At 43.4% G+C, this 25,845-nt stretch overlaps 1 protein-coding gene across 5 annotated transcripts in view; it reads left to right on the forward strand.

Annotated features, from left to right (window-relative positions):
- The first annotated feature begins 203 nt into the window (after positions 1–203).
- Positions 204–25,845, forward strand: part of gab1 (GRB2-associated binding protein 1) — a 52,799-nt gene continuing 27,157 nt past the window's right edge. For 4 of the 5 annotated variants that reach the window (XM_070978266.1, XM_070978283.1, XM_070978291.1 and 1 more), the window contains exons 1-2: positions 231–666; positions 757–910. In XM_070978266.1, the coding sequence (XP_070834367.1) occupies positions 839–910 (72 nt within the window). In that variant the 5' untranslated portion in view covers positions 231–666; positions 757–838. Of the gene's footprint in view, positions 667–756; positions 911–25,845 lie in introns of all 5 variants that reach the window. The other variant, XM_070978276.1, reaches the window with a different exon arrangement.

The following is a 25,845-nucleotide window of genomic DNA, read 5'->3' on the forward strand; positions in this document are numbered from 1 at the left end:
TTAAGTCATCTTAACGGTGGTTTATACGGCTATCACACCAGTGCTAACGGCTAAAACGAAAAATGCCGTTATCATTGACGCGACAACCGTTGAGAAAGTTCTGGATAAGCCAAACATTTATTTTGAAAGCAGAACCCCCAAACTTCCGTTTTTTTTTGTTGTTAGGTCCGTTAGCTTGACGTCACCATGTTCCCGAAGAGGGTGAGTTGAGGGAAAGACGGAGCCACCCTGTCAATCATAATTAAGGAACCATGGGAGTAAACTGGTAGGGAAGCTCGGCGGAACCACTGTGTTTACGGTGAAGATTGTTTTAATTTGCGCCGAAACGACAACTATGCACCGGTACACTGTGGGACATTTACGTCTGATCGCGCCCATCGGGAATCGCTCCACTTTGACGGGAATTAGCATGAAGCGTCACATATAACAACAAAAACTTAACCGACTTTCAGTTGCGCCTATTTTTTTGTCCCCCACAGCGATCCAGTGTGAACAAAATACACAAGTCAGCGTTGATATTTGTACTAAAGGCGGTGCCGCGGAGGTTTTTATGAACTCCAAGCTCAGGATTTACCCGTTTATTTGACTACAACTCGTGGAAAATCTGGTCTGTGCATTTCAGAGGGCTGCCTGGTCGGTGAGTCGACTTTCGAGGAAGGAGTGACGGTATTTGTCGCTGTTAAAATCACCACCTTTTCAACTTTCTGTATTTCAGCTTCACCTTTTGAGCTTTTTTTGTTTTTTTGTTTTGTTCAGGCTCAAGGAGACACTCCCAAAAACAAGCGAAGCCGAGCAGAAATCTCCGCTCAAACTCCGCGGAGAGCGAGAAGGAGCAGAAATGAGTGGGGGTGATGTGGTGTGTTCAGGGTGGCTCAGAAAGTCTCCTCCTGAAAAAAAGTTGAGACGTTACGTAAGTGCACTTTCTCTGCTATTTGTCAACGTTGTTCTAAAGTAACCTGTTCGACAAAGTGTGCCACCTTTGCCTTGCACACCTTTCATGTGCGCAGTGACTGCCTTGTAGGCCTCATCTTGTATGCATTTCAGTGAATCCGGTTTGCCATTTTCTGAAGCTGCAGCTGAGTTCACTGTGCCCTGTGGTCCCTCTCAGGGACCTGACTGTCAGTTGGCAGGTAGGCGGTCCTTGTTTTGCTCAAGGGCACATCAGCAGGGCACGTTGCTGTTGTTTTGGGTCAAACCTGAGACCTTTCCGGCCTCCTCTGTGGCTGCTTGATGCTGCCACACAGCGACCCGGTCTCATTACCTCTGAGGAATTGATTGTCTTGGGCCGATAACACATTGATTACCTTGTGAAGCGTGGTCTCAGTTAGTTTTCCCGGTGTCAGAGGTGGTTGATGATCATGCAGAGGGTTAAATGATTTACGGAACAGCGGCAGAATACATCAAAGGATGACCTCCAGTTTCTGTCAGCTGTGCTCAATGAGGTGTTAGAGTAGTTGTCAGAGCTACTATAACTACTAATGTTTGCAGCATCGCCTGGTTGGTCGTGCACGTCCACGCTCACACACATCATGAGGACAGCATCAGTCTCAGCCATTGTTTTTCACACCAGTAGTGAATTGTCGCCGGTTTGGATCGATGGTTTACAGCCGACTACAACGCAGATGCAAAAGCAAATAACTTCAAGTTGCACAAGTTAGCTGTGGAGCCTGCATGCTTTCCTTGAGGATCAGCAGTTATCTCCTTTATTGATATTTGAATTACAAGGTGGCTTGAGAGGAGGGATGTTTTCACAGAAACCACAGGTCCAATGAAGTGTGTGTTTTTTTTTATTCTGAAAGCCAAAAAATGAAAATCTAGCCGTAAAGGGTTTTTTTTTCTGACATTCACAACAGGTCCGTCTGATTTGATGAGGAGGAAGTCAAAATCTGAGCTTGCTGCCTAATTGTGAGCATTTGTTTTGTAATCACTACATATTCATAACATGATAAGAGACCCTTTTTTTTACCATTTGCTGGAAAAATAGCCTGTTTTCATTGGCAGAGGTCACCTTGATGTACAGTATGTGGTGCTGAGAACTTAACATTCCCACTTCAGGATGTTCTCACTTCTGCATCACTTGAGGTAATCCCTACGAAACCAAGTGTTAGCTATAATGACCCAAAATTGTTCTTTCTCAATAGAGCTAACAGCAGGCTGGTGAAGGGCTTAATTGTTCTCAAGGGGATAAAGCAACTAGCTGCTCCGGTTTCATAACTGAGATCTGGACACAGTAGCACAGAATAACCAGGAGGCCACGTCACAGTAAGGTTATGAGCAACATGGAGCTGCTCTGATGCTGCTTTAAAGACAGTTTGGTGTGGTTGTCTGTCTCTGTATGCAAACAGCTGCTGTCTGTTGTTCTAGCTGCTTTTTATTGTTGAGAATTTGTGCAATTTGCATTAAAGTTTCGCCATCAAAAGCCAGTATGTTAAACAGAGGACACAAGGGAAACCTCTTTTCCCTATTTTTCTTTTTTTCCCCCTTTATGACTAGAAAAACTACAGCTTTCTGTATTTCTGCTGTTCTTTTTGCTTTATTTCAGAGCAGAAGTAAAATCAGAAAAAGTTGATATTAAAATTTAAAAACCTGGTTTCCCCTGAGCGGGCTGAAAAATGGCCCCCTGTGAAAGGTCAGTGCACTTGGTCACATGAGGCTTTGTAATCCATGGAAGTGCTGACTGCTCTTTTTTTAGCCGATGACAAATTGTTCAGCCATCACCTATCTGGGAACTCACCACCAGCTGTTTGAGCTGATGCCCAAAAATAGAGAAGTTGATTCTTTTCTAAAATAGAAATCCTGCAGCTGGTCGTGAAGCATTGTGGTTGTAGGCTGGCAGAGATAAGAGGGATGATTTCAGATCTGAATCTAGGAGTTGTTTTGATATTTGAATAATCTGCTAATTTTTGACCTGATGAATTGATTTTGCTTGTTGTATCTTAAACAGTGTTGCCAAGACGACTCATTTTCTGCAAGTTAACTGCTTTTAACTTTACTTCCTTGGATGACACTTTAGTTTACTTTTTAGGTACACTGCTAATGACCCACAGCCCTTAGTAGAGTAGTGTTTTAATATGCTAATATTAGTGTTTTGTGCACCAGTACCACACCTGGGCTTCAATACAAACATAAAAAAATGTTGGTCGATCAAGTAATTGTACGATTACACGCTTGCAGTAAATATCTGAGGTTGTCCACGAATGAATTGTGTGGAAATGTGTGTTGTGTTTGGTGGAAATCATATGATGGGGTCTGCTGGCAAAGTTAGGATGGCTTGTGATTACTGCTCTGAATATCAGCCATAGTAAAATCTTGTGGTTCTGTCAGGTGATGCTGTCTGAGAGAACACTAGACTGCATCTCCCAGTCAGTCGTGTCCTGGAAGATGGACCCCGTGTTCCTCTGTTTTTGTATGTAAGTGACTAACGGGGACAAATATAAAAAAATTGGTTCAGTGTTGAGTGCTGCAGCCAGCAGCTGAAACAGGCTGCAAAGTAATCCCTGCAGGTGTCTGCGCCCCATCAATGTCGTGCACAGAAAGTATTTGTTTGTAAAGAGATAGCTGCTACATCGCTCTTACCAAAGCCACCAGACTCCATTTACAGAAACACTAATTTTATCTCTGTGAAACACACGTCATTCAGCCTCGAGAGAAACAAAATACAAGTCATCCTGTTCCAACAATCGCCACCAACTCTTCCGTGGTCGAAATAAACTCTTAATTCACCAAATCGGGAGCGGAGCAACAGATCAGCAGATTTTCCCAGTAAAAGATGGCAATAACCAGATAACCGTGCTCCCAGTCTGCACTGATGAAGTGAAGGTAGCTGTGATGTGTCTTTGTCCAGCAGTTGGTCAGAGCGAGCTTCTCTGCTCTGCCTAGCTTGACTTTTAGCTCATCCTTCATCTCCTCAAAGTGCTTTTCAATGCATTTGGTCACAGTAGCTCGAGCTCACTGTCCACCACGCTGATTGACCTTAATGAGAAAATGAAAACAACCCCTCAGCCGTGAGTCTGTCCGGGAGGAGAAGGCAGTGATGGCTCTGTTTGGCAGGGACAAAGTGTCCTGACACTGTTTGTCTTTGTCTGCCGTCCAGAGAGGATTTTAGATCTGTCAGAGAAAAGCTAAAACTAAAGTCATTTTACCGTCACGTGCCAGTGTCATTATAATACTGCCCAAATACTGCTTACAAAACAAGCAACAGCCGTCTTCTTCTCTGCCTCGTCTTTCAGTTAAAACCACAGAAAACACTCGTTTCATGATCGCCTTTTCACATGTTTGCTCTGCTTGATTTATCTCTCATGACCTATTGAGGGTCTGCTCAGAAAGTCCCACATATAACTTTTTAAAATTATTGTCAGTGACTGGTGTTCTGTGTTGATCGTTGGTGCCAAATTAAACCAAATAAAGGCAGTAAACCTTTCATGCACTTGTTTCCCAGTGCATTTAACAGTTTCTCAAAGAGATACGATGGATGGATGAATTTAGAAATGAATTGGATTGAAAAGCAGAAATATTAATTTTTTTGAATTCACATCCTTAAATTTCACTCTCAACCTTGGTAACCTTAAGGCTGACTGTAGTCTTTACTGTAACTGTCCCAGCAGTAATCAGGAGTTTATGCCCTTTCCAAGTAATCAGACTGTCGTAGGTGAACTGTTCAACTGAGCCCAGGCTTCAATGGAAATTGTCTTCATCTTATTTAAACTAAAAACCCAAATAAATCATGTAGTCATAAACCCTCTCAGGATCATTGCATTTATTCTGAAGTGCTATGCTGTGGAGGTAAACATTTGATGATAGGTTCAATGACTGAACTGAAGAAATAAATAGAAGACATTACAGTAGCATGTGAGCACGGCCCCACCTTCGGCTCTTATTAGCCCCGTCTCCAGACTGAGCGCCGGTAGACTAGAAGCCAGGGCCCCTGCTTACCTGATTAACCACTCAGGGCAAAGTTTGCCCCTGAGGCACGGCTGCTGATTGGTGGAGCTCAAAGGTGAAAGCAGTTCAGCAGACCTGCCGTGCCTGAGCAGCCGAGACCATTAAGAGCTTGACATGAGAAAATGCTGTCTGTCTGTTCATTACCAATGAGATGTGAAGAGACAATATTCAAAATCTCTTTTGGCCAATCGGGTGAGGTTTTATTGATGGACACAGTGTAATATTATCCCTCTGAGTCATTGATAGGCTGTGCGTGAAACAAAACATGGCTGTCCAGTTGATTTAGGCTGTCTCTGATTTTCCCAGACGTTACAGTTCAGTTATGGCTGCCTGATGACATAAGAGCACAGCCAATGTTAATTACTGTGGTGCATCAAGACAAACAAGACATTCTCTTTGTCTAATTTTCCCAAAACCTACTATAATGAATATTTACTTCACTTTCACTTTATTTACGACTAAATTACTGTTGATACAAGCAGTGGAGAAATTGAATTGGTGTAATTTCTTTAAATGAATACAAACTGCCATAAAACAGGATCAATGTTCGCTGTTTGTTTCTTTTTCCATCCGTTCTGAGTGACAGATTGAAATGGGTCATTTTTCTGTGTCTCATAAACAGCTCAGTCAACATTTAGTAAACAGAATATATGCAGTATTTGCAGTGCAGTCTAAATCGTGGATCCATTCACTGTTGCAGTCACCATTCTCTGAGAAAGAGTCAACACTTCCTGGCCATTAACATCTCATTCTGGGGCAGCATGAAGGTATCTGACCACAGTTGCTTTTGTAGGACTTTTCTCAGCCAGAGTTTGTCATAACTGTATCCTCTGCGGTTTCTCCATTTCATTGACACTGCATTTTCCGCCTGGTTCTCCTTTTCCTTTCGTTTCTCTTACCTTTCAATCTGTGAACCACTGTCGAAGCCCACTTGTGAAAATCTCGTTCAGAAGAGCAGCTCGGAGGCCGGTGTCTTCACGACATCTGCAGTGTGTTATCACAGTGGCTTAAGGAGGTGCGGGAAAACAAAACCATACCAGTTATGCAGACGACCGGTCTGTCTGCTGCGGACAACAAAATTTACATGATCAGATTTTCAAGCCTTACTAACATGCATTGACAAAAACTCTCATTTTTACAGACATGTTTAACTACATCATCTTCATGTTATGGCATTTTCTCGCGTTACTTGGTACCAAACTATGCAGTTTTTACTAGAAACCTTTGTTGTTAGACCACAAACTTTCTCATTGTTTCACAAATTGGTATGTTCTTTAAACAAACTTACACATGTTGTTAAAGGGAGAAGAAGGTCCATCTTTGCCCAAAGAGACACATTTGCCTGGAGCAGTCATACCCTAAAACATCACTGAAAAACATGCACTGCCACACTATCAGCCACACTATCGGAACCACTTGCAGTGGCATGCAGTGCACCACAAAAACTGCCCAGGAACGACTCGAGGAACACGACAGTTTTGCTACCATCTGTATGTTTTCAGGTGTTTCCCTGCTGCTTTCAGGAGCTGTCGCTTAAATGCTGCAGCACTCATTCGTCATAGTGACATGAGTCCATTTCATCCCACATTTATTCTACTTAGGTCATTACAAAGATGTGTGCAACACAGTGAGGACTAATTCTTATCATTGAATAGATAGTTATATGTTGAACATAACCTCTCAGCTGATCATATAAGGCCGTGGGCAGTTATCTTAGTTATCATCTCTGCGGTAAATATGTAAAATGACAGTGATATTGATTTTTGAGTGTATTTTGCAGCCCTCATTTGGCTTGGCTTTTCCTCGTTCTTTCCTCCCACTGCACATATGGATTGTTAGGATCCATGTGGTCCGCTGCCATGCATTGGAAACAGATGAGGATTTTGTTATACACTGAGTCCAGCCCTTAATAGGGCCTCAGCGCTGCAGCACAAGGCTGCTGGGTATACCGGAAGAAGGAAAATATTGAACTCTGAAGGTCCTCCTCTGATGGCTGTAAAGGGAGACTGAGGACATGCTCCATGCTGGTCTTGAGTCCTCTCAGCTGGGGGTGGGGGGATGCTTTCACAGTACACGGTACTGTGGCCATAAGCCATTACTTCTGTCTCTGGTTGACTGGAAACATTTGTCATTTACAAAGTAAAGAGAAATCTGTACGCAACGAACGTGACAGCGCAGTCAAAGGAAATAAAGGCATAGCTCTGTGTTTAAGTAGAGGATTCATTAAATCTGCTTAGCAAGTGGAACAGAGAACAAACACTCACTTTCTGCCAAACTCCCTCCCCACATGCTTGAAGAAACAAACAAACAAGCAACCCGGACGGGATGCAACAGAGGCGTACTTGTGCAGCATTAGCCTCTTAGGCTAACAAAGCAAAACGGCTGAACCGTGCCCTGACCGCCACATCAACGTGGCTCCATTTAGAGCAGGCGGGCTACTGCTGTATGATCAGCCACAGCCTGAAAATTGATTGCATGTGGCATTAATTATTTAATGTCCATTACAAACAAATAACCATTAAATATTAATATCTGTGCTACTACAATAGTTATCCTTACCAGCCTGCTTTTGTCCCAGGCAGACTAATGTCGCCGTGTCGTGTCAGCTGCACCGTAGCTTAATTGGTAACTGACATGGTTTCAAAACTCTGCTGCAAGGACTCGCGAACATACAGTAAAAAGAAGATCAGTAGGTTCCATAATATTTTATTTTGACTCTCGAAGTGATGATTTTAGCACAGCTTTGTTTGAATACACTCAAAGTCTTTTTTCCTCCTTTGTTTCAAAATCCACTAGAAGTGAACAACGTCTCCATTTTCTTCTGGATATTTATAGAGTGTAGTAAGCCTGAAATCATGTCATTGCATCACAAAGGAAAACACAGCCACAAAAACAAAACAGCCAGAGAGAGCAAAGGCCTGTGGAAGTTGGCAGAGCGTAATCTTTTTGACACATGGTAAATATCTCACTGGGCTTCTGCAGCGTCATGTGAAATTAACGTCAGACCGGTCTCTGTTCTACCTTCACTGTATGTGTTCATCAACGCTTTGTGAGGCAGCAGTTTTGAGTGTCTTGAAAACATGAATCGCATGTGTCACTGCCGGCACCCAGTGAGAGAAAATCAACCCAGCAGATCAGCTTTGGATGTCTGATTGTCTCTCTGCGCAGAGAATGCACATACACATTTCTGTCTTTGTGCCTACACGTTCTCAGTCGTAAATCTGCACTGAGTTTTATGCCTCTGTCCCCCGGTGTCTTTGTCTCTTTGCTGTCTCTGTTGCCATGTGGTCACCAGTTCGCAGTCTTGCAGCATTTCTAAGTAGCATCTGGCATCCTGCATCAGAACAATACAGATAGCTTGAAAGGAGCAGCGTTCGATAGTCAGGTGCAGCTTTTGCCTAACGTTCACTCTGTTCCTTTCACAGTGGATCGTCTCTTGTTTGTCATGTCAACCGGATACTTTCAGGCAGAACTTTCAGTGCAGATTCTTGAGCTGCCGAACTGCTTTTCAAAGCATGTACAGTGAGGCAGTGTTTATACCAGCAAGCAGCCATTTAGAGTTTCTAAACGAAGCTAAAATTGAAGGCGATTGTTTAGCTGCCGTCTTGTTAGCGTCTCTATCAAGAGCTGTACTGTCGTGCAAACTTTGGTCTGCATTAACACGGTGGAATTATGGTGCAGGACATAACGGGAGGAATCATTAAGACATTGTCCACGGGGTATAAATGTTCAACAGGCTGTGATTACAATTATTGGTTGAAATGTTTTTGCATCATAATGAGGTGACAATGCTGTCACGTCAGGATGGTGTCAGCGTTCCGTACTTTTTAGTCACATCTCGCCCCAAAATATTTGAAAGATGTTATTGTATCCTTCTTTAAAGTCAGTGCGTTGCCTTGCTGGTGCACTGATTGTTGGATTGCACTCGCAGGTCAAGGCTGACATGCAGCATTTTGTAAACAGATGTGTCTCTTTTGCCTGGTGCAGCTGTTTACTGTCCACTGAGCCAAATCCAACAGCAGCTTGTGGAGAACTGGTTCTCATGCAGACTTAGTTGTCCTGATTGAAACTTGGGAACAGATTGTGAGTTCTGTTGGAATATGTTTCTGTTGAGTTGTAAAATGATCCCTTTGTGCTATTTGTCACCGTGCCAAGTCGAACAGGCTCAAGTGCAGCTATTATTAAACGCAGATGACAGAAACCTCTCAGCTATTTGCCAAGGCTAATTGTACACGTCATCGTGTGTTATTTTCATTTCTTATGATTGATCAGGATGATTCTCGTGTACTGATGTGACAGAAGAGTCCCACTTTTTTTCTTTACGTTGTTTCTCGTGTTTCAGCTGCTCAGCCAATGACACCAGGCAGTAAAAATAGGATGTGTCACAAGTCTGCTTTCTGTTTCCAGAGTGTAGCTGTAGTCTGTCGTGGACATATGGCCAAAGATGGTCGACATGAACCAGGCAAAAAGGATTTAGGGCTCTATGTTCCCATCAGATTGCTGTGAGAGAGAGAGAAAGAGAGAGAGAGAGAGAGTGCGTGTTTAAGAAAAAAAAAGGACAAACAGAAGTTGAGCCAAATTTATGATAATGTGCATTCCCTGAATTCTTGCAAAGCAGGGGAAAGCTTCTTCAAGACTAATGGCGCAGGACTGTAAATATGGATGCAGTGATGTGCATGCTGGGATATACCACAATGGCAATCGATAACTTTGTCATTGTTGAGGCGAGTGAGAAAGCAAACGGGATGAGAAAGGCTGGAGTGTTTCTCAAAGCAGCAGCGTTAGGCAGCCTCCAGTCAGAGCAGCTCTCTGTTCTCTCCCTCTTTCTTTCCGCTGCCAGCGCCTCTTGGCAGGCACAGACAGCAGGAATGTGAGGTTGCTCTGAGCTCCTCTTTGCTGGTCTGCTGGGGTGTGAGCGCCCGGTCCCGGGCCGCCGCTCGCCGTCCGGCTTAGGCTAGGATGGGCTGGGCTGGGCTGGGCTGCACTGCAATGCAACGCACTGGCCGATTGTTGTTTCTGCAGCACCGGGAGGGAAGAGGAGCCGCTCCCTGGCGCCCCAGCAAGGCATGGCCGCCCCTTCCTGTGTGAGGCGCTGATGGCTACCAGATGGCGGGTGAAGGGAGAGGAGGAGGGGTCCAATACTCTCTCCCTCTTTTTCTCTATTTATCCCTTCTGCCTTTATGTTGTCATCTCCCTGCTTATATTCTCTGCTTTTCTCTTGCAAACTCTTTGATCATCAGCAGCTAAGTGCTCTCTTTATAATGGAGGATGAAAAGCAAAGTGACGGTGAATTTTGCATGGCTGTGCCATGCAAAGCGCTCCTCAAGGTGTTACATACCCCGACACAAAAGATGTCACCATGACTCACTTGTGATTGATGACTCACCGTAGAATTGTATACTTTGAAAGGCTTCATGACACATTCTCTCTTTAAAAGTCCATAAGTAACATTTTCACATGAAGCTTTACTATGACTGTAGCTAGAAGCCTGCACATACCTGTGAAGCAGGAGCTGAGGTGCACATGTGGCGCTCGATGGGCTTCATCAAGAACACACAAGGACTGAGCTGGATGACCAGTTGTCTCACTGAAAACCTGCCCCTCACCAACAGGAGGCCCTCGAAACTCATTGCAATGCACATAGAGAACACCATCACCTCTTTCGCTGAGTCTCGAGGGTACGCACATGGTCACAGATGACTTAACACACCTTCTTGATGGAATTAGCTCTCGCAGCCTTGTTGGGGGGTTGCCTTTTTTGTGCTTTTATGCAGCCTCTCCCTCAGCTAGCTTTACAGAGACATCAGATACACGTCAATGTTGAATTGCATCTTCTAGTCATGATGCATTATATCATGAAAGACTTGGAAGTTTGGCTTTCACATGAAAAATTAATATTGTGATACAGAATTTATTCAGATTAAAAATATACGCTGTTTAATGTAAGTTAGGTTGACAGCTGAGTATAATGCGTCAGACTGGTTCCCATCTTCTTGTGCCAGGGTTCTGGGGTTTCCAATAATCTAAAATCTGATTATAGTCTTAGTTAATCCATTCATGATTTGATCTATAAAATCAGTTTCCCAGAGTCCAAGGTGACATCTTCAGCTGTCTTATTTTGTGTCACCAGCATTTCAACACCAAAAGATATTCACTTTATTATCAGAAAACCAGGAAATATTCATATTTACAACCAAAAACAGAAGCTGCTACCAGTATTTCCTTTGCATTTTTCCTTAAAAATGGCTTGAGTGATCAAAGGAGTTAGCAATCCTGTTGTTTGGCTACTTGAATAACAGACTATTATTATTATATTTTAGTCGCTTCATCTCAAAAATTTGATGTGGATGTTGTGTAGTGTTTTCTTGTGTATTCAAAGACCTGTCAGTCAGTGAGAAAGTGATAGCTAATTACAATTCTGTGTTTTGAATGTTGCTGGTGTTGCTTCTTATTTACATGTGTAAAGCTCTGCTGGATTGTGAAGAACCTTAAATCAGCCGTGACACTTTTCATCACAAGTTACATCTAGACTTCTTGCTACCAGAGGACTCTTCCCTCGGGGGTGGACGTTATCGACTGGAAAAAATATTCGGATCAAGCCAGTCCGACAAAGAGACGCTAGCGCTGCTGGACGTCTTGTGACCCAGGTCTTTCCAAGCCTTACTCTTTGTCTGCTTTCTAGATGGGAAATTTCTGCAAATGTCAAATATATTACCATAAAAAGTCCACTGTGTCAAAATTGCTAGTTGTGCGCCTAAAAATGAAATGGTAGATGCAAGATGCAGGGTACCAAATGTCTCCCAGAGGGTCGCACAGATGACTGGGCATGTGTTGTCTGTTTGCAGATTCCTCAGGCTGGTTTTATAAGACACTTTCCCAGGGAGCTTTAGCTGTCTTCCTCAGAGACGTTTAGCGCTTTAAAATGTTGGATGATTAGAGTGATGAGGTTTGAGGACAGCTTTTGAAGGTAGAAATATGTGGGACTGGATATGTCCACATTTATCTCCAAAGGTTCACCTGTCATTGCACACACACGCACACACACAGATGCAGCTGGCACTCTAGTTATGCGGTGCTGTGTGATCTGACCCTAGCCGCTGTGTCTGCAGCCCCTTAATATAGCCCACTGCTGTCATGGTAGTTTTGCCCCTCTTCCCTTACTCTGCTCGGTGCGCACCAATATCTGTGCATGTTTGTCCCGGCCTGAGGACAAGCTGAGTTAGACAGGGGGGTGTTGGGGCGACAGCCTGGAGACTAGATGCGAAATATTGTGACTTACCTGTGTTATTTCCCAAGTCGCTGTGACTCAGACAGGCCCTCAATAAAGCAGATGCTGTCTGCATCTAATCGCCAGTAATTTGTCTTTTTCTGTGGTTTTCAGAAATCTCATTTAGTTTTTAAAATCTGCTTCTTTGTGTATTTTTGAGCAGCAGAAACAGAAACGGACAGAGAAAGATGGATGGCTCTCTGCTGCTCACCATTGGCCCCGTTGTGGCCACTGTCCCTGATTGCATTAGAGTTTCTATGGTGCTGCTTGATATCTTTGGCCTGGCCTCGAGCCAGACGACGTGGTTTAGCATGCGCACATGTGCACGCACACAGAGAGAGATGCAGCTGAGACCCCCACTCTCAGAGAGCATTCATTTCCAGTCTGATTGGGAGCTGAGAGCCGGGAGGACCTCCTCCTCTTGTCCACCTACTTTCTTGGCATTTGTCTGAACTTTCCCCGGCACGCTGCTCTTCTTCTTACCGGGTGTGTCTCAGAGACCTGTGGAGTACCTTGACCATCTTTGTCTCCTCTCTAAGCCCATTGCATCTGGATAACGAACTACTAGCTGTTTTAAATCCAAACAGAGCTCAAGGTTGGTCATTTATATTATTTGACTTTAAATTGCAAATCGAAGCTATTATAAGAAACCAGATTCACTTTTTGGTGAGGAATTAAGGCAGCAACCAGTGATGTTTGTAAATGCAAGAGAAAATCTAAATGTTTAAGTGCATGATTGTAGAAAACATTATGGTCTGTAAATACTATTTTTCTGTTGCAAAGGGAATTTCCAACACAAGCCTTTTATGATCACAGGTTTCGTTACAGGTGTTCAGTGTAACAGCCACTCTGGCAACGTAGCTGAGATTTAAGGAACAGTTTTGCTTCAGGAGTCACAGCTTTCTTCATAGAGCAACTTACTGTTTGGTTGCACTAGCTGTTCTGCAGCAGTGCTTATATATTTTAACCCCAATTCCAGTAACGTTGGGACGCTGTGTAAAGCATGATTAAAGCAGAATGTGGTCATTTGCTAATCCCTTTTGACGTAAACTCAACTGAAAACAGCACAAAGACAATATGTTTGGTGTTTGAGCTCATCGGCTTCATTGATTTCTGTAAATATCTGCTTATTGTGAATCTGATGCAACAACACGTTTCACAGACTGGGAAGGATGTGGAACGCTTCAAAAACACCTGTTTGGATCATTCCACAGGTAAACAGGCTCATTGGTAACAGGTGAGAGGATCATGGTTGGGTACGAAAGGGGCATCCTGGAAAGGCTCAGTCATTCACGAGCGAGGAAGGAACGAGGTGCACACATGATTGGATGAAGCTGTGAAATGCTTTGTGAAACCACGGCTGGTAAACACGGTTTGTCTGGAAATGATTCTACTTTCATTCACATTTTACATTGTGTGCCAACTTTTTGTGGAATCAGGGTTGAAATCTTTTAAGCCTCATCGTAAAGCAGACCTTTTCGCCTGTGATGTGTTATGAACTTAATACATGTCGCGGTCTTGTGTTTGTTCTACTGTGACGTTTTTTCTGAAATGTTATGTACACATTTGACTAGACTGTGCTGTGTGACCGCGTACAGGCCAATCAGGGCTGAAAGGAGGATTGTCTCAGCCCCTCTCGTCAGCGGTCAAGGAACAGCGCGATCATGTGAACCAAGTCTGCCATGCCAAAGGAATGTGTTGAATTCTAACGATGCAGCTTTGACAAGTGCATGTGACTCTGTGCAAGAGCTCAGATTGGTGAGGGCAGGAGAAGCAAAGGCAGATAGGATGAAATCAGAGAGCAGGTAATCAAAAGGAAGAATGCAATGGCCAAAAGTGTCAAGGTTGTGGAGGAGCAAAGCGTGCACATTTTCACCTCCTGCTTATCTGGGAGAAAAAGTATTAAAACTGGAAGACCAAACAACAAGGAGACACTGTGGGAACGTGATAAACTTGTGTTTTGGGGAGTAACATATCCTGAAGTCAGCTGAGCGGGTCCTTATCTGCAGCACAGCTTTGGTTCTCATGGCCGAGAGGGGGCTTCATCTGCGCTCACAAGCCGTCCTCAGAGTACGCACATTGAATAGGTCACTGTATGAACAAGGCTAATTAAGTACAGTGAGCCTGGGAATCATTTTCAGCAAAGGTTCCCATTGGTCATATAAATGTAGTAATTGTGGTGTTAGTGTATCAGTGAGGGAGCAACAGTGAGCTTTTGTCAGTATGTTTCTTTACTAGAAGAGCAGTTAAACATAAAGGCGGTCCGATTCTTGTTCCTTCCATACGCAGCTGGTGGTTTTTTAATCATGAAATCCACCATAAGAGGTTACTTTGTGCCAGTGTGACAGGCGTTTCATTTCATCTTCCTGTGAGGTGGCCAGAAAACAGTTTTTAAAAAGCTGTTAAATAAAGAGAGATCTTTTATTACCCTGATGTGAAATTGAAGAAAAAACTGGACCGGATGGTTCAAGCGTAGTGCACATAATGGATGCACAGCCTCCATTTAGCCATGCACTGGGCTTAATGTTGTTTCCTGCTCTGTGGGGTAATAGGTAATGATTGGTGACCTGGATTTTGCTCTTGCCACCACAAGCCAATGTGAGTGCATTTTCACCATGCTGGAGTGGGAGTAACTATGGATTACCAAAAAGTGGGAAAGAGACTTAAGTAATAAAGCAAATGTCGAGTGGCCATGATTTGTGCTGTGGTGATCCTCCACGTGCACCAGCTACGCTTTTATTTCTGTTACGAAGACGCCTCATTTGAACCTGATCTGTATTGTTTTGCAGTGTATTTACAATAATAAGCAGGCTTATGCAGAGCCGTTTATTCTGCTAATAATCGGATTAAAAGCCCAGTCAGACCTAGAATACGTCATGTACAGACCTTATTAAGAATAAACTGGACTATTTGGAAACAAATCTCTGATTCCAGTCTGCTAATAGGGCCACCAGCTGCATGGCTAACTGAGCTAACTGGCTAATGTAAGCTAGTAGCTGCAGCTAAAGACAACTACAGCAAAGAGTACAGTGACCTGCAGTTAGCGGTCACTGGCTATGTGCTAACAGTTTTTACACATTGAACTGTAATACTTTGCTCTGAAGATGAGCGTTTATTATGTGACTGCTCAGCCCGATAATTCCCTTTTTTAAATCTTGTACAATCTCACTTTGCATTATCGAACCCTTGAGTCAAGTTGAATATTGTACCTCTAGGTGGTAGTTGTAGTACAGACGGTGGTTGTCAGCCACATGGGCTTTGTTGCACCGCCATTGGCTGTTTTCTTAGTGCGAGGACTTTCTCATGGGAAGCAGCTTTGTTTGAGAGCTTCTTGGTTTTGTTAATCGTGGTTGGTTGCTCATCTTCTGCCATTTGATTCTGAAGTTCGATGAAAGTGATGTTCAGCAGAATACACAGCAAAGGAAAAATGACTCATCACAGTCCTTTTTCAGCTGTTTGGCACATTCATTTTATAGATTAAGAAGCTTTTATCCTGCTTTCTCACCTTGTAACCTGTAAACATGACACCTCTCATATAATAATTTTATTTAGTATAATTGTGTGTGGGATTTGTCAGTCAGATTGATATGATGTATTCAGAAAAAATGACCTTAAATATTGTATCTGCAACCACTGCTGCACACAGACCGATGCATAGTAATTGACATTTGAGTGGATCAAAGAGGAAACTGCTGCTGTGACTCTGCAGCCTGGCGCTTTGTCTTCCTCTTAGCTGAGAGAATATGAGAGGGATGCTGCTGAAAACATACGAGAGGTTTGAGTATTAGATTTTTTTATCAGCATCATCACCATAAAATGTGTCTTGGAAGTCCAGCTTGTGTGTGTTTTTGGAGATCTCATCATGTTGAAGGAAGGCTCTTTTTTTGTGGTTTTGAGTTTAACAACAGAGGGATGCTGTGGCCGGGGCTTTTTGGGGAGATTGGACATTGTGGTCGGTTAAAGGTCGGGACGGTTTATTTTAAAGTAGATCGATCCTTAAAAGCAGTTCGTGGGTAAAGATGGTGTGAGCAGTGGCCACTCTGCCTCTCTCATAAAACTTAAAGTGCATGAATATATAAATTTGCGCATTACAGAGTTGGTTGAGTAACACAATGGTTTATTGGCTGAACAGGTTTGGAAATGAAACCTTTTGGGAGAAACTGTGCGCGAGAGATGGCGAGTGCAGGTGAGTTGAGTATGCATGAGTGTAAGCTGTTAGAACAAATCTCCAGGCATGCGAGCACACACCCACAGAAGCCAACCCACAGCTGAAGAGAGAGGACATTTAAAAAAAGCAGCAAAACACACTGACATTGTTTTGGGGCTGTTTGCGTAATGGTTGAGTTGCAAAAATATTTTGCATTGTTATCTTTGCTGCATGTATTGGTGGCTTAAAATGAATGCGTGCGAGGGATTCCACACATTCTTGACTAAATGTGAATCACCGTACGGGAATCGCATGAACACACATGCAGCGCACAACCTCTGAGGTATGTGTTCATGCCGCGCACATTCTCTTTCCGCTGAAAGTGAAGTAGTATCATCTGAATGTGACAACAGAGTGGAGGTGTGTGCCAGTTTCAGGCCAGTGGCTGAAACAGGAGGTGTGTCTCTAAGTGAACAAGCCTCAGCTTGCTCAGCAGCTCAGCTCGTAGAACAGGACACCGAATGCGGTTCATGTAAGCACTAAGAATAAGAGTGTTGTGTTTCTCATCTAAGAAAGGCAGCTTGTCAAAGTATCATTTGTAGTGGCATCTTTTCTATTAAGTAATGTCGCATTTTCATTGGCTGGAATAACTGGGAGCCTAAATTGTACTTGAACGTTGTCTCATCTCCTGCTTTGCTGCGTAACCAGGCACTGCTTTTTTAAATGCACCACCACTGCCAACATTGAAGTACATATCAGAGTCCATTTCCTTATCTCTGTGTACGGCATCTCAAGCCATTTCCTTGTGGACGGACTCTAGCGAGAGAGGGGCTAATTAGATCATGTATAAGGCAACCTCTCACTGGCCACTAAATGTGATTTGGAATAATTTTCATTGGGCTGATTGGATTAGACTGCTGCTGCTCACTACATGGACAAGGATTGGGTTAGACGCACACACAGAGTAGACTGACACAGTTTAACAAGGTACCTATTATCCAGCATTTCATTCATTCGAAAAGCCTTGAAAGATAGAAACTACACTTTCTGTTGCTTCATTGATGCATACTGCGTGCAAAGAAAATTCATTTGAACATGGTCTCATTTGACGAATCAGCCAAACACACCCATGAAAACACAGGCCCACACACTCACCCACAGATGCTTTTCAGGCCTGACTGGAGAAGTCATCCATCTCACCATGCAGTGGTCCCCCTACAGGAAGCAGCGAGTCCGTCATGAGTCTGCCGCTCAACCCACAACCTGCTGTAGTGAGAAACCCTCTGCTTCGCTGAGAGCTGCGAGGCTGCAGGCTCTTACTCAAACCTTACATGTAAAAACAGCACGGAGGGTCCACAGGAATAAACTGAGATACTCTACATGGACCTTTTCGTTCTGACTGCATGTGCAGGAGTGAATCAAAAACCACGGCAGGGATTCAAAGTGGGACAGTGTGCTTTTTGGCATGTGGGCACAGCTTGTTGAATAGCGGCTGATATTTTTGGTCCTGCCCACCTATCTTGGGCCGGCATTATTGTAGGTGTACTGTAGTGGAGAAGCAGTGTGCAAGGGGGTTGGGGTGGGCAGTTGTTGCCAGGGGAGGTGGTGTGTTATTTTCAGTCCATTGTGTCTACTTCCTGTGGGTCAGGGGTTATTGGAGCAGGGTGTTGCAGACTTTACGGAGTAAAGAGGAGGAGAGGGAAGTCAGCAGGGTAGGCAGGAAAGTGGCCAGTGGCTGGTCAGCAGCTTGCTTACCGCGCTTCTTTCGCAATGTTTCTCGCTTTTTTCCACGCAAAGCTTGGACTCTTCAGAACCAGGTGAAGGGCCGTGGATCGCATTTTGGTCACCGGTGAGCTTGCCATTATCATTTTGTTTTGATTGTTTGAACACTGTTGCTATCAGCAGCTGACAGATAACGTGTTAGCTTGTTACTGTTAGAGGCGGACTCAACTATCAAAGGATTATTCTACAACATCAGCATGGAGAAGTTTTTGATGATGAGGCAATAACACAGCAGAAATATGGAACACAGGAAGTGGATGGAAGTTTGATGCCTCTTATGCAACCTGAACAATGGTGTTGTTTTGGCATCGGGATGCCAAGAGCGTTACCCGCGGCGGTTTGATTCAGTGTCAGAGAAAAAACTGCAGTCGTAAAATAACAGCCTTGAAATGAATGATTACAGTGGAGTTTATGGATGACCGTCCATCACAAAAACAAGTCTAGACAGTTTGCATTTTATATTATATTATTGTCATTTGTTAGTTGTCTTTTAAATCCTGTAAAGGTAAGCGAGCGCCATGCCTGTGCAATGAAACGGCCATCATGAGTGCTCCCCCCTCCAGTGACTGACTGACAGCAATAGACTTTGCAATACTGCATTTCAGTAAGAGCTCTTGAGGTCACCTGAAAGACAGAGCAAAGTTCATCCTCTAAGTGTCGTTACTTTGTCTTTCCAAGCTCTAGTTCTGCAGCCAGGTGTCACATTGTTTTGCTGGTTAACAGCAGCTGAGTGCTGGGTTGCTGTGCCCATATGTTTTATTGGTTATTATAACGTTCCTGCACCTGACAGCGTGGAGATGTTTAGCTCTTCTTTCAGAGGCATCCAGAGCTCTCTGCCAGCCTGTCTACAGCTCTCACACAGCCATTTGAGTGCTACATAATTAGCTCCACTCAGTTGCACTTACCGTGTTTGCAAAAGTATAAATATTACAAAAGTAGACATTGATTCCAACAGTTTTTTATACTTATGCCTGCAGTTTTCCAAAAAATTATTATGTCAAGCATGATGCACACAGAGTAGTTTCTTTCACACTTGGGCTGATGTAGCATATGTTAAAAAATTACTATCCTGGCTCAGCCAAAACATCATGGTAGACCTTTGCAGCGGTATCTCTGGCTTGGTCATTCCAGACAGCGCACTTGTTTTTAACTATAAAATAAGTGATTGCACCAGTTATTCTTGAGTGATTTTTGTTTATATACATGCAGTAGGTTCCTTAGTATCATTTCAGACCAAAGAGGATCAGTCTCTCATTCAGAAATTAACATCAAATGACCACTTCCTCCAACATGCTGCATAATATGAGCAAATCAGCAACTTTGCTTATTGAGTTTTCACAGTGCAGATGTGATTATAGGTGCTAACAGCATGCCAGCCTAGCATGTGTGGAAATCCCTTCAATGAGTTCTGTGTGTCCGAAGGAAAGACAGACTGTCACTGTCAAGTTAAACCCCTTTTGGAGGTCTGACCCCAGTCCCCATTTTTTTGGACAACTTTTGAGATATTAGCTGTTGCAGCAAATGTTAATATAGAAAAAGTTCTAAAGTTAGCTCCTGACCGACCCCCGAACACAACCACAGTGACAAAAGGAGGCAAAACAGGAAATCTTTTTGCCCAGAGTGTGTGTTGGGAACAGATGACCAGGAAGATAAAAAGCGCTAACAAAGTGGAAACTTCCACTAAGGGATGTTATTTTGCCTTGTGTGTGTTTTTTCTCTCCTTTTCTCTGTTTCACAAAGCCCCATGTTTCCTGGAAAACACAGTAAGAGGTAGTTGATTCAGTTTTGATGAAAAAAATCAAAAAAAACAAAACGTGAACACTTTCCTACATCACACCTAACTCCTGACGCTTCTGTGCTCCCTCAGTCATACATGATGTGAGCTTGTGTTAATGTTTAAACCTGCTCCTCTGTGAGTTAATACTTTACCCCGAGAGCACGATTTAAGCCTCAACCTAACCTGTCTGAAAGCTCTGTTGTGAGGCCAGGGGGGTGCTGGTTTTTAGGGGGTGTGGCGAGCAGAGGTGGCAGGTATCAAATGTGGTTGGTAGAAAATTGATTACAAGAACAACAGGACAGTCCATGCTCGGCCACAGTGCAGAGCTACTGATCAGTCCTGCCATTACTTCTCATCTGCATCATCTCCTCCACCTTCTCCCTCTCTCTCTGTCTTTCCCTCCCTCTGTCTGTGGATACTCTAATGAATGATATGGAACGATTACTTAACTGAGAGTTCCTGTCCCCGCCCTACGAGAAAGAGTTAGTGGAGCAACAACAACAAAAGACATTGGAGTTAAAGCGGTGCCGTGGTCCTCAGCTGTATGGAATAGGTACCAGGAGCCATAGAAATGGTTGATGGGATTGCCTCTCCAACAAAGCCTCAGAGAATATAAAGCTCGCTGTTGAAAACTTCGGTAAGCATCACTATTTCCTCTGTGGATAAGTTTATGTCAAAGTTTTGAGGAAAGGGCTGCAGTTTTAAGCTTAAACCTTGTTAAATGAGTCCAGAATGAGCTCCTGTGTATTAGACCTAATCTCAGCATGGTTGTGGTTTCTGATCTCAGCCAGAATATTTTGTTTTTGATGTAAAATAGTTTGAAAAGTCATGACATTGTCTTGTTATTAGGTCACCTGTGAAAGCCCAGAAATTGAGAACACCTGTTTGCTGTGCAGACGGTCTTTCATGAGAATGTTGGTTTTTGTGCACACTGTTTGCAAAGATAGCAGTATGACTACCAACTTCTGTGTTCTTTGGACAGTTACCGTATATTGTTAGGGCTGGGGTCAGATGGCGCCTGGCTGGGTGAGAATTTCACAGCTGCACATGAAAGAGGAGCGACTGTGGGATGGTAAATTTAGGGGGAGAGTGAGCGATTGTGTTGACGATGAAGGGAAAACTGGCTTGTTTTGATCAGAGGTGCTCCTTACGGATCAATACGCCGTTGATGAGCATGCATTTAGGATGTGCCTCACATGTTGACTTTGCTGCTGAAAGTTGGTGTTTAGAAAAGTTGTTTTCACTTTCTGGTTTTGAGGCATTCTATAATATCAGAGCGTTAACAGAACTCTGCATATTCTGGGCTATTTTTAACACAAAAAACAGACACACACGCACACTGTCTTTACAGTACACAGCAGATGTCCATTCGCCAGTTTATTTCTGGCAAAGTAGGAGTGCACAAGTGTTACTTCCATAGTTTAAGCCCAGCTGCATTTAACAACTGCTGTGTCTTTTGTATTGATCTGCACTTTTTGTTGTTTTTTGCCTTGTAGCCTGTGCTGAGTCTGGCGCTGGCTCGCGTTGCTGCATCAGTGTCTGTGCCAGACCCCATTAACTTTCTGTCTGCTTGTGGAATAACTTAGTATTATGGTGTAGAACTGTTTCATGTAATCGAATCTCGGGGAACATTTTTGTTTGTGGTTCGTGACAGTCGTATCTAAATGGCAAGTTTATTTTGTTTCAACAATCTTTTGCAGTATGAGATTTTAAGTACTTAAATGTACCATATTGTGCATATTTTCAGGTTCATACTTTTATTTGGGGGGGTTACTAGAATAGGTTTACATGCCTTAAATGTTCAAAATCACATCGCCTTCTCATACTGCACATTGCTGCAACACCTCTATTCTCCCTCTGTCTGAAAAGCCCTGTTCTAGTTCCTGTCTCTTTGAGGCCCCCTTCCCAAAATGACACTCTGTTCTGATTGGTCAGATCCCACAGCTCTTAGTCAGCACCGCCTGCCATTTCTCCAATCAGCTGTCTTTGTATCTTTACAGCCAGCAAAGTTTAGCGACATATCTGAGACATCTAAATATCACCACAACAGCCATTTTAAACGAAAAAACTTCCTCCACCGAACGTGTTTGAGAAATCTGATCCACATTAGCCTCAGCCTCACTGCCCAGCAGCCCACTAATATTATAGCTTTTGATGGTCTGCGCAAGCTAGCAGCTGGGTGCTAATCAAAGTACGTTGCCAAGCAAATGAATTCCTGCAGTTTAACCAATTCTATCTCACACATGGCTCATCAGGTAAATGTACAAACAGCAGCAGTCGCCGCAATAGCCAAGTAATATGCTAACACCAAGTAAGTTCAACAGGCTAACCAGCAAAATAAACAGTAAAACAACATAAAACGTAACTTACAGCTTCCACGTTTGAAGTCGGGTCACGGACAGTCAGCACTGATCCATCCTTGAGCTTGTACTGTTACCGGATCTCATTTACAAAGCAGTTTGGGAGTAAAACACACACACTCAGTTTTCTAGTGTTGTGGAGACATTTCCATTACATTTCCATCAAAAATTAATCCACTGGGTCTTGACATCCTCAGATGGTTGGACTAGATGACTTTTGTGTTGGTTGTTGGAGACAACAACAGAACAATTGGCGTGTTTTGCTCATACCTTTGACGTCTTCCTGTTACCCGAGCCGGCGTTAGCAAGGAAATAACAAATGGCGACTGCGAAGTAAATTCACTCAGTATTCAGTGGGTGGGACAGTCAGCCAGCTGGACGTGTATTCGGAGGTGGTGCTAAGCCCTGTAGGATGTCAGATGGGAGGCAAACCTGGCTGACATTTTTGGAGCACACATTTTCTGAAAGGTGAAGAAAGCAAAAATAAAAAAAGAGAGATTTAGGGGGTTTCTAGACACACTGGGACTCCATTGATGGATTAAGTCACTCCAGACAAGTTTCACCTCCTACCAGCTGTTATCCACATCAAGATAATGCTGATAATTATTGCTGTACAAGTAAATGCATCACACATGAAACCATTTGTGACTGAAATTTGCCAGCTGTGCTCTGTTAGCCACATGATTAGAAATTATTGTTTGCGGTCCTCAGTTTTATGAGTGTTTGTGGTGATTCATCATTCATTCTTCCTGTGATAATCTCTCTTGTGATAAGTTGTGCGAAACATAAACAGAACATGTATGAATAAGAGCACAGTACATCAGGCCTGAGTGTGGTTGTGTGAGGTTTGTCATTTGCAGTCCATTAAAAATGGATGTGTAGTTTCGGAGGAATTCTGGATCTTGAGCTTTGGCTCTCGTGGAAGAATTGAGGCTTGAGATTCTCACTGTTGCCTATCTGACCTGTGTGGGAAGATGGGGCGCTTGCACACAAAGCAAGGATGTGATGTTTCAGTTTAACAAAGATTTGTTCTTGTTTTCTCTTGGAGAGGAGAGAAATGAAGAGGTTGACTCTCGCATGGGAGCAGCGCTATGCAGCGGACATGGATGATAATTAAGTTCAGAACCAGTTGGGAGTTACAGTTGTTGCTGTGGGTGTTTCTGAGATGGACATGCAAGGGTTCAATAGGACACACACACACTCACAGACACCTAAGCTAGTGTTGCTGTTACTTCAGTCTTTTTGCCTGGGTGGTCCTATCTTTAGCTTGTTCTCACTCTGTTTCTCTTTGTTAATTTCCTCTGCTGTCTTTGGCCTCAATCCTATTATGGGTGCCAAGAAAATACACTTTTAAATTTCCTACTAAATGGTTTATTTTGACGATCAATCAAGTGTTCTTTATAACCATACTGGATGTGTACTTTCACAGTAGTTAGCTGCTGCCCCAAGTGTGGTCGACCCTTATTGGAGAATGAAATTTTAAGTTCAGATTTGTTGGACATTGGATCATCAAATCATGGCTGATTTACCCTGCCCAACTATGCCCCTCTGGTTGAGAGCTTAAGACCACCGTGGTTAGGGTTAAAAAGTAGTTAAAATTGCTTATATTTATGCAGTAAGGCGCAGCCCGTAAAGCTCTCATGTGTGACTTAGCTTTCTTATCGCTGCCCCATCGCTAGTCTTTGTGCTGAAGAGCGTGCACTTTGTCATTACAGAACAACATGACCAAAAAGCACATTGTTGTCTCCAGCATGCAGTTGATAAGTCGCTGAAATGTTAAAATAGGCACATCAAAGCTGCGTGTTAAGATCAAACACACAGCAGTGTGATGGGTGGACATCTGGGTTAAACCTCTCTTACATTTTCATGCACTCTGTAATGCTGTCTTACCTCTTGACTTCAAAGACCTCCAGTCACTGACCAGCTCTTTGCAGCATTAGCAGTAGTGTCTGGGGTCAGAGGGCTGCCGAGGGAGAGCCTTTGTGAAGCAGGCATGTAGAGGAAGCTGTCCATGCTGTGGCATATCTGACCTTTTTTTATTGAGTGTGCAGCTGGGAAACAGAATCATAAAGTCTCCACAGGAAGCAGAGGAAGGCTCAGATCCAAGGAAGAGGATGGAGCGCTCAGATGCAACACTAGAAAGAGAAATACAATACATGTAATCTGTCTTGCTATGAGCTCTGCACAGACCTTAGTTTAGCAATGGAAATGAAGAAAGGAGCATTTCACTCCTGTAATCTGGGGTAACCATTAAAAGCACTGCCGAGTGATGAGATGAGCCAGATTTTAAAGCCCCCATGAAATTCTGTCTTCGCTTCCTGAATGTGATGTGTTTCCTCTTGAAACAGGATGTTGGTTAGGGAACAACACAGTGAAGGATCGTTCTGAATCATTGTGGACAGTCCAGGTAATCACTTGATGTTTACAACAGGCTGGGCTCTGAGGATAGAGGATGCCATACGGTGTGTTGTTACGTTTGTGATTTTCAGTATTGGGTTGTTTGACATGACTTGACCTTCATTTTCACGTCTCAATAAGCTGGACGTGTGATGTTGTTTGGTGCCCTTCAATCTGAAATCTGTATCAGGCAGGGTCACACTGTCTCTGTGGTTTTGTTATAAAACTTTAAAATTAAATATTAATTGAACAATAGTTGACAGTAATGATGACCAAAATTATAAAAAGACGAGCCAGATTGTAGCAGAAATGGAATAACTTTGTTGGTTAAAGCGATTGTTCTACTGTTATTTGTTGGGATGCGCTCCCATTTTCTTCATTTTGAAGAAGCACACCCTCTAAGTCCCCCCTAGTCCCACCCCCTCTGATTTACCAGTGGCAGTTAAGAAGGCCTGGGACAACCTGATTACATAAAACAGGAAGTCAGAGGAGGGAGAGGTCACAAACTACAGACCCTCACACACACACTGCAGCACATGATAAAGTCAGAAGGCGCAAACAACAACAACAGCAACAGCACACAACACTCGTTTACTCACTCAGTGACAGAAATACTATGAAAACGACTCCTGTGGACTTACAGCTTGTAAGGTAGGCTCACAGTTTTTCACTCAGGCTCTGAAAATACTCGTTGATAATCTTCAAACATTTGTGGGAGTGTTGAACAGTTTCTTTTTTTAATCCACCACAAAGTTCAACAAGCTTTGTAGTGCAGTGATGATGGTTAGTGTTTTGGCTAGAACGTTGGCCTTGCAAGATAACTGGAAACCCCCTCAAATCACATGCATGTGTGTGTCTGTATGCAACATTTTTACACATGCAGGTGTATGGGGAAAAATGTGTGGTTGCAGTAGGAATGATGCCATAGCACCATTGCTGCAGGATCATGGCAGAATGCTCATTAGTTCACCAAAGCTTGTTTACAGCCTCTAATGTCAATACAGTTTGGATCCAGTTACAGTTTCTTTACCTTACAAAAAGCAGACCATTGTATCTTTAAAAGCCAGCGCTACCAGGATACTCATTTTCCCCTCAGCTGCATGCCAGATGCTCGTCTTCATTGGAGTTTGTGAGGTCTGAAGTAATATTGCCCTTCCCGCTTGCTATTGATGGT

Source organism: Chaetodon trifascialis, chromosome 2 (genome assembly GCF_039877785.1).
Source record: "Chaetodon trifascialis isolate fChaTrf1 chromosome 2, fChaTrf1.hap1, whole genome shotgun sequence".
NCBI lineage: Eukaryota > Metazoa > Chordata > Actinopteri > Chaetodontiformes > Chaetodontidae > Chaetodon > Chaetodon trifascialis.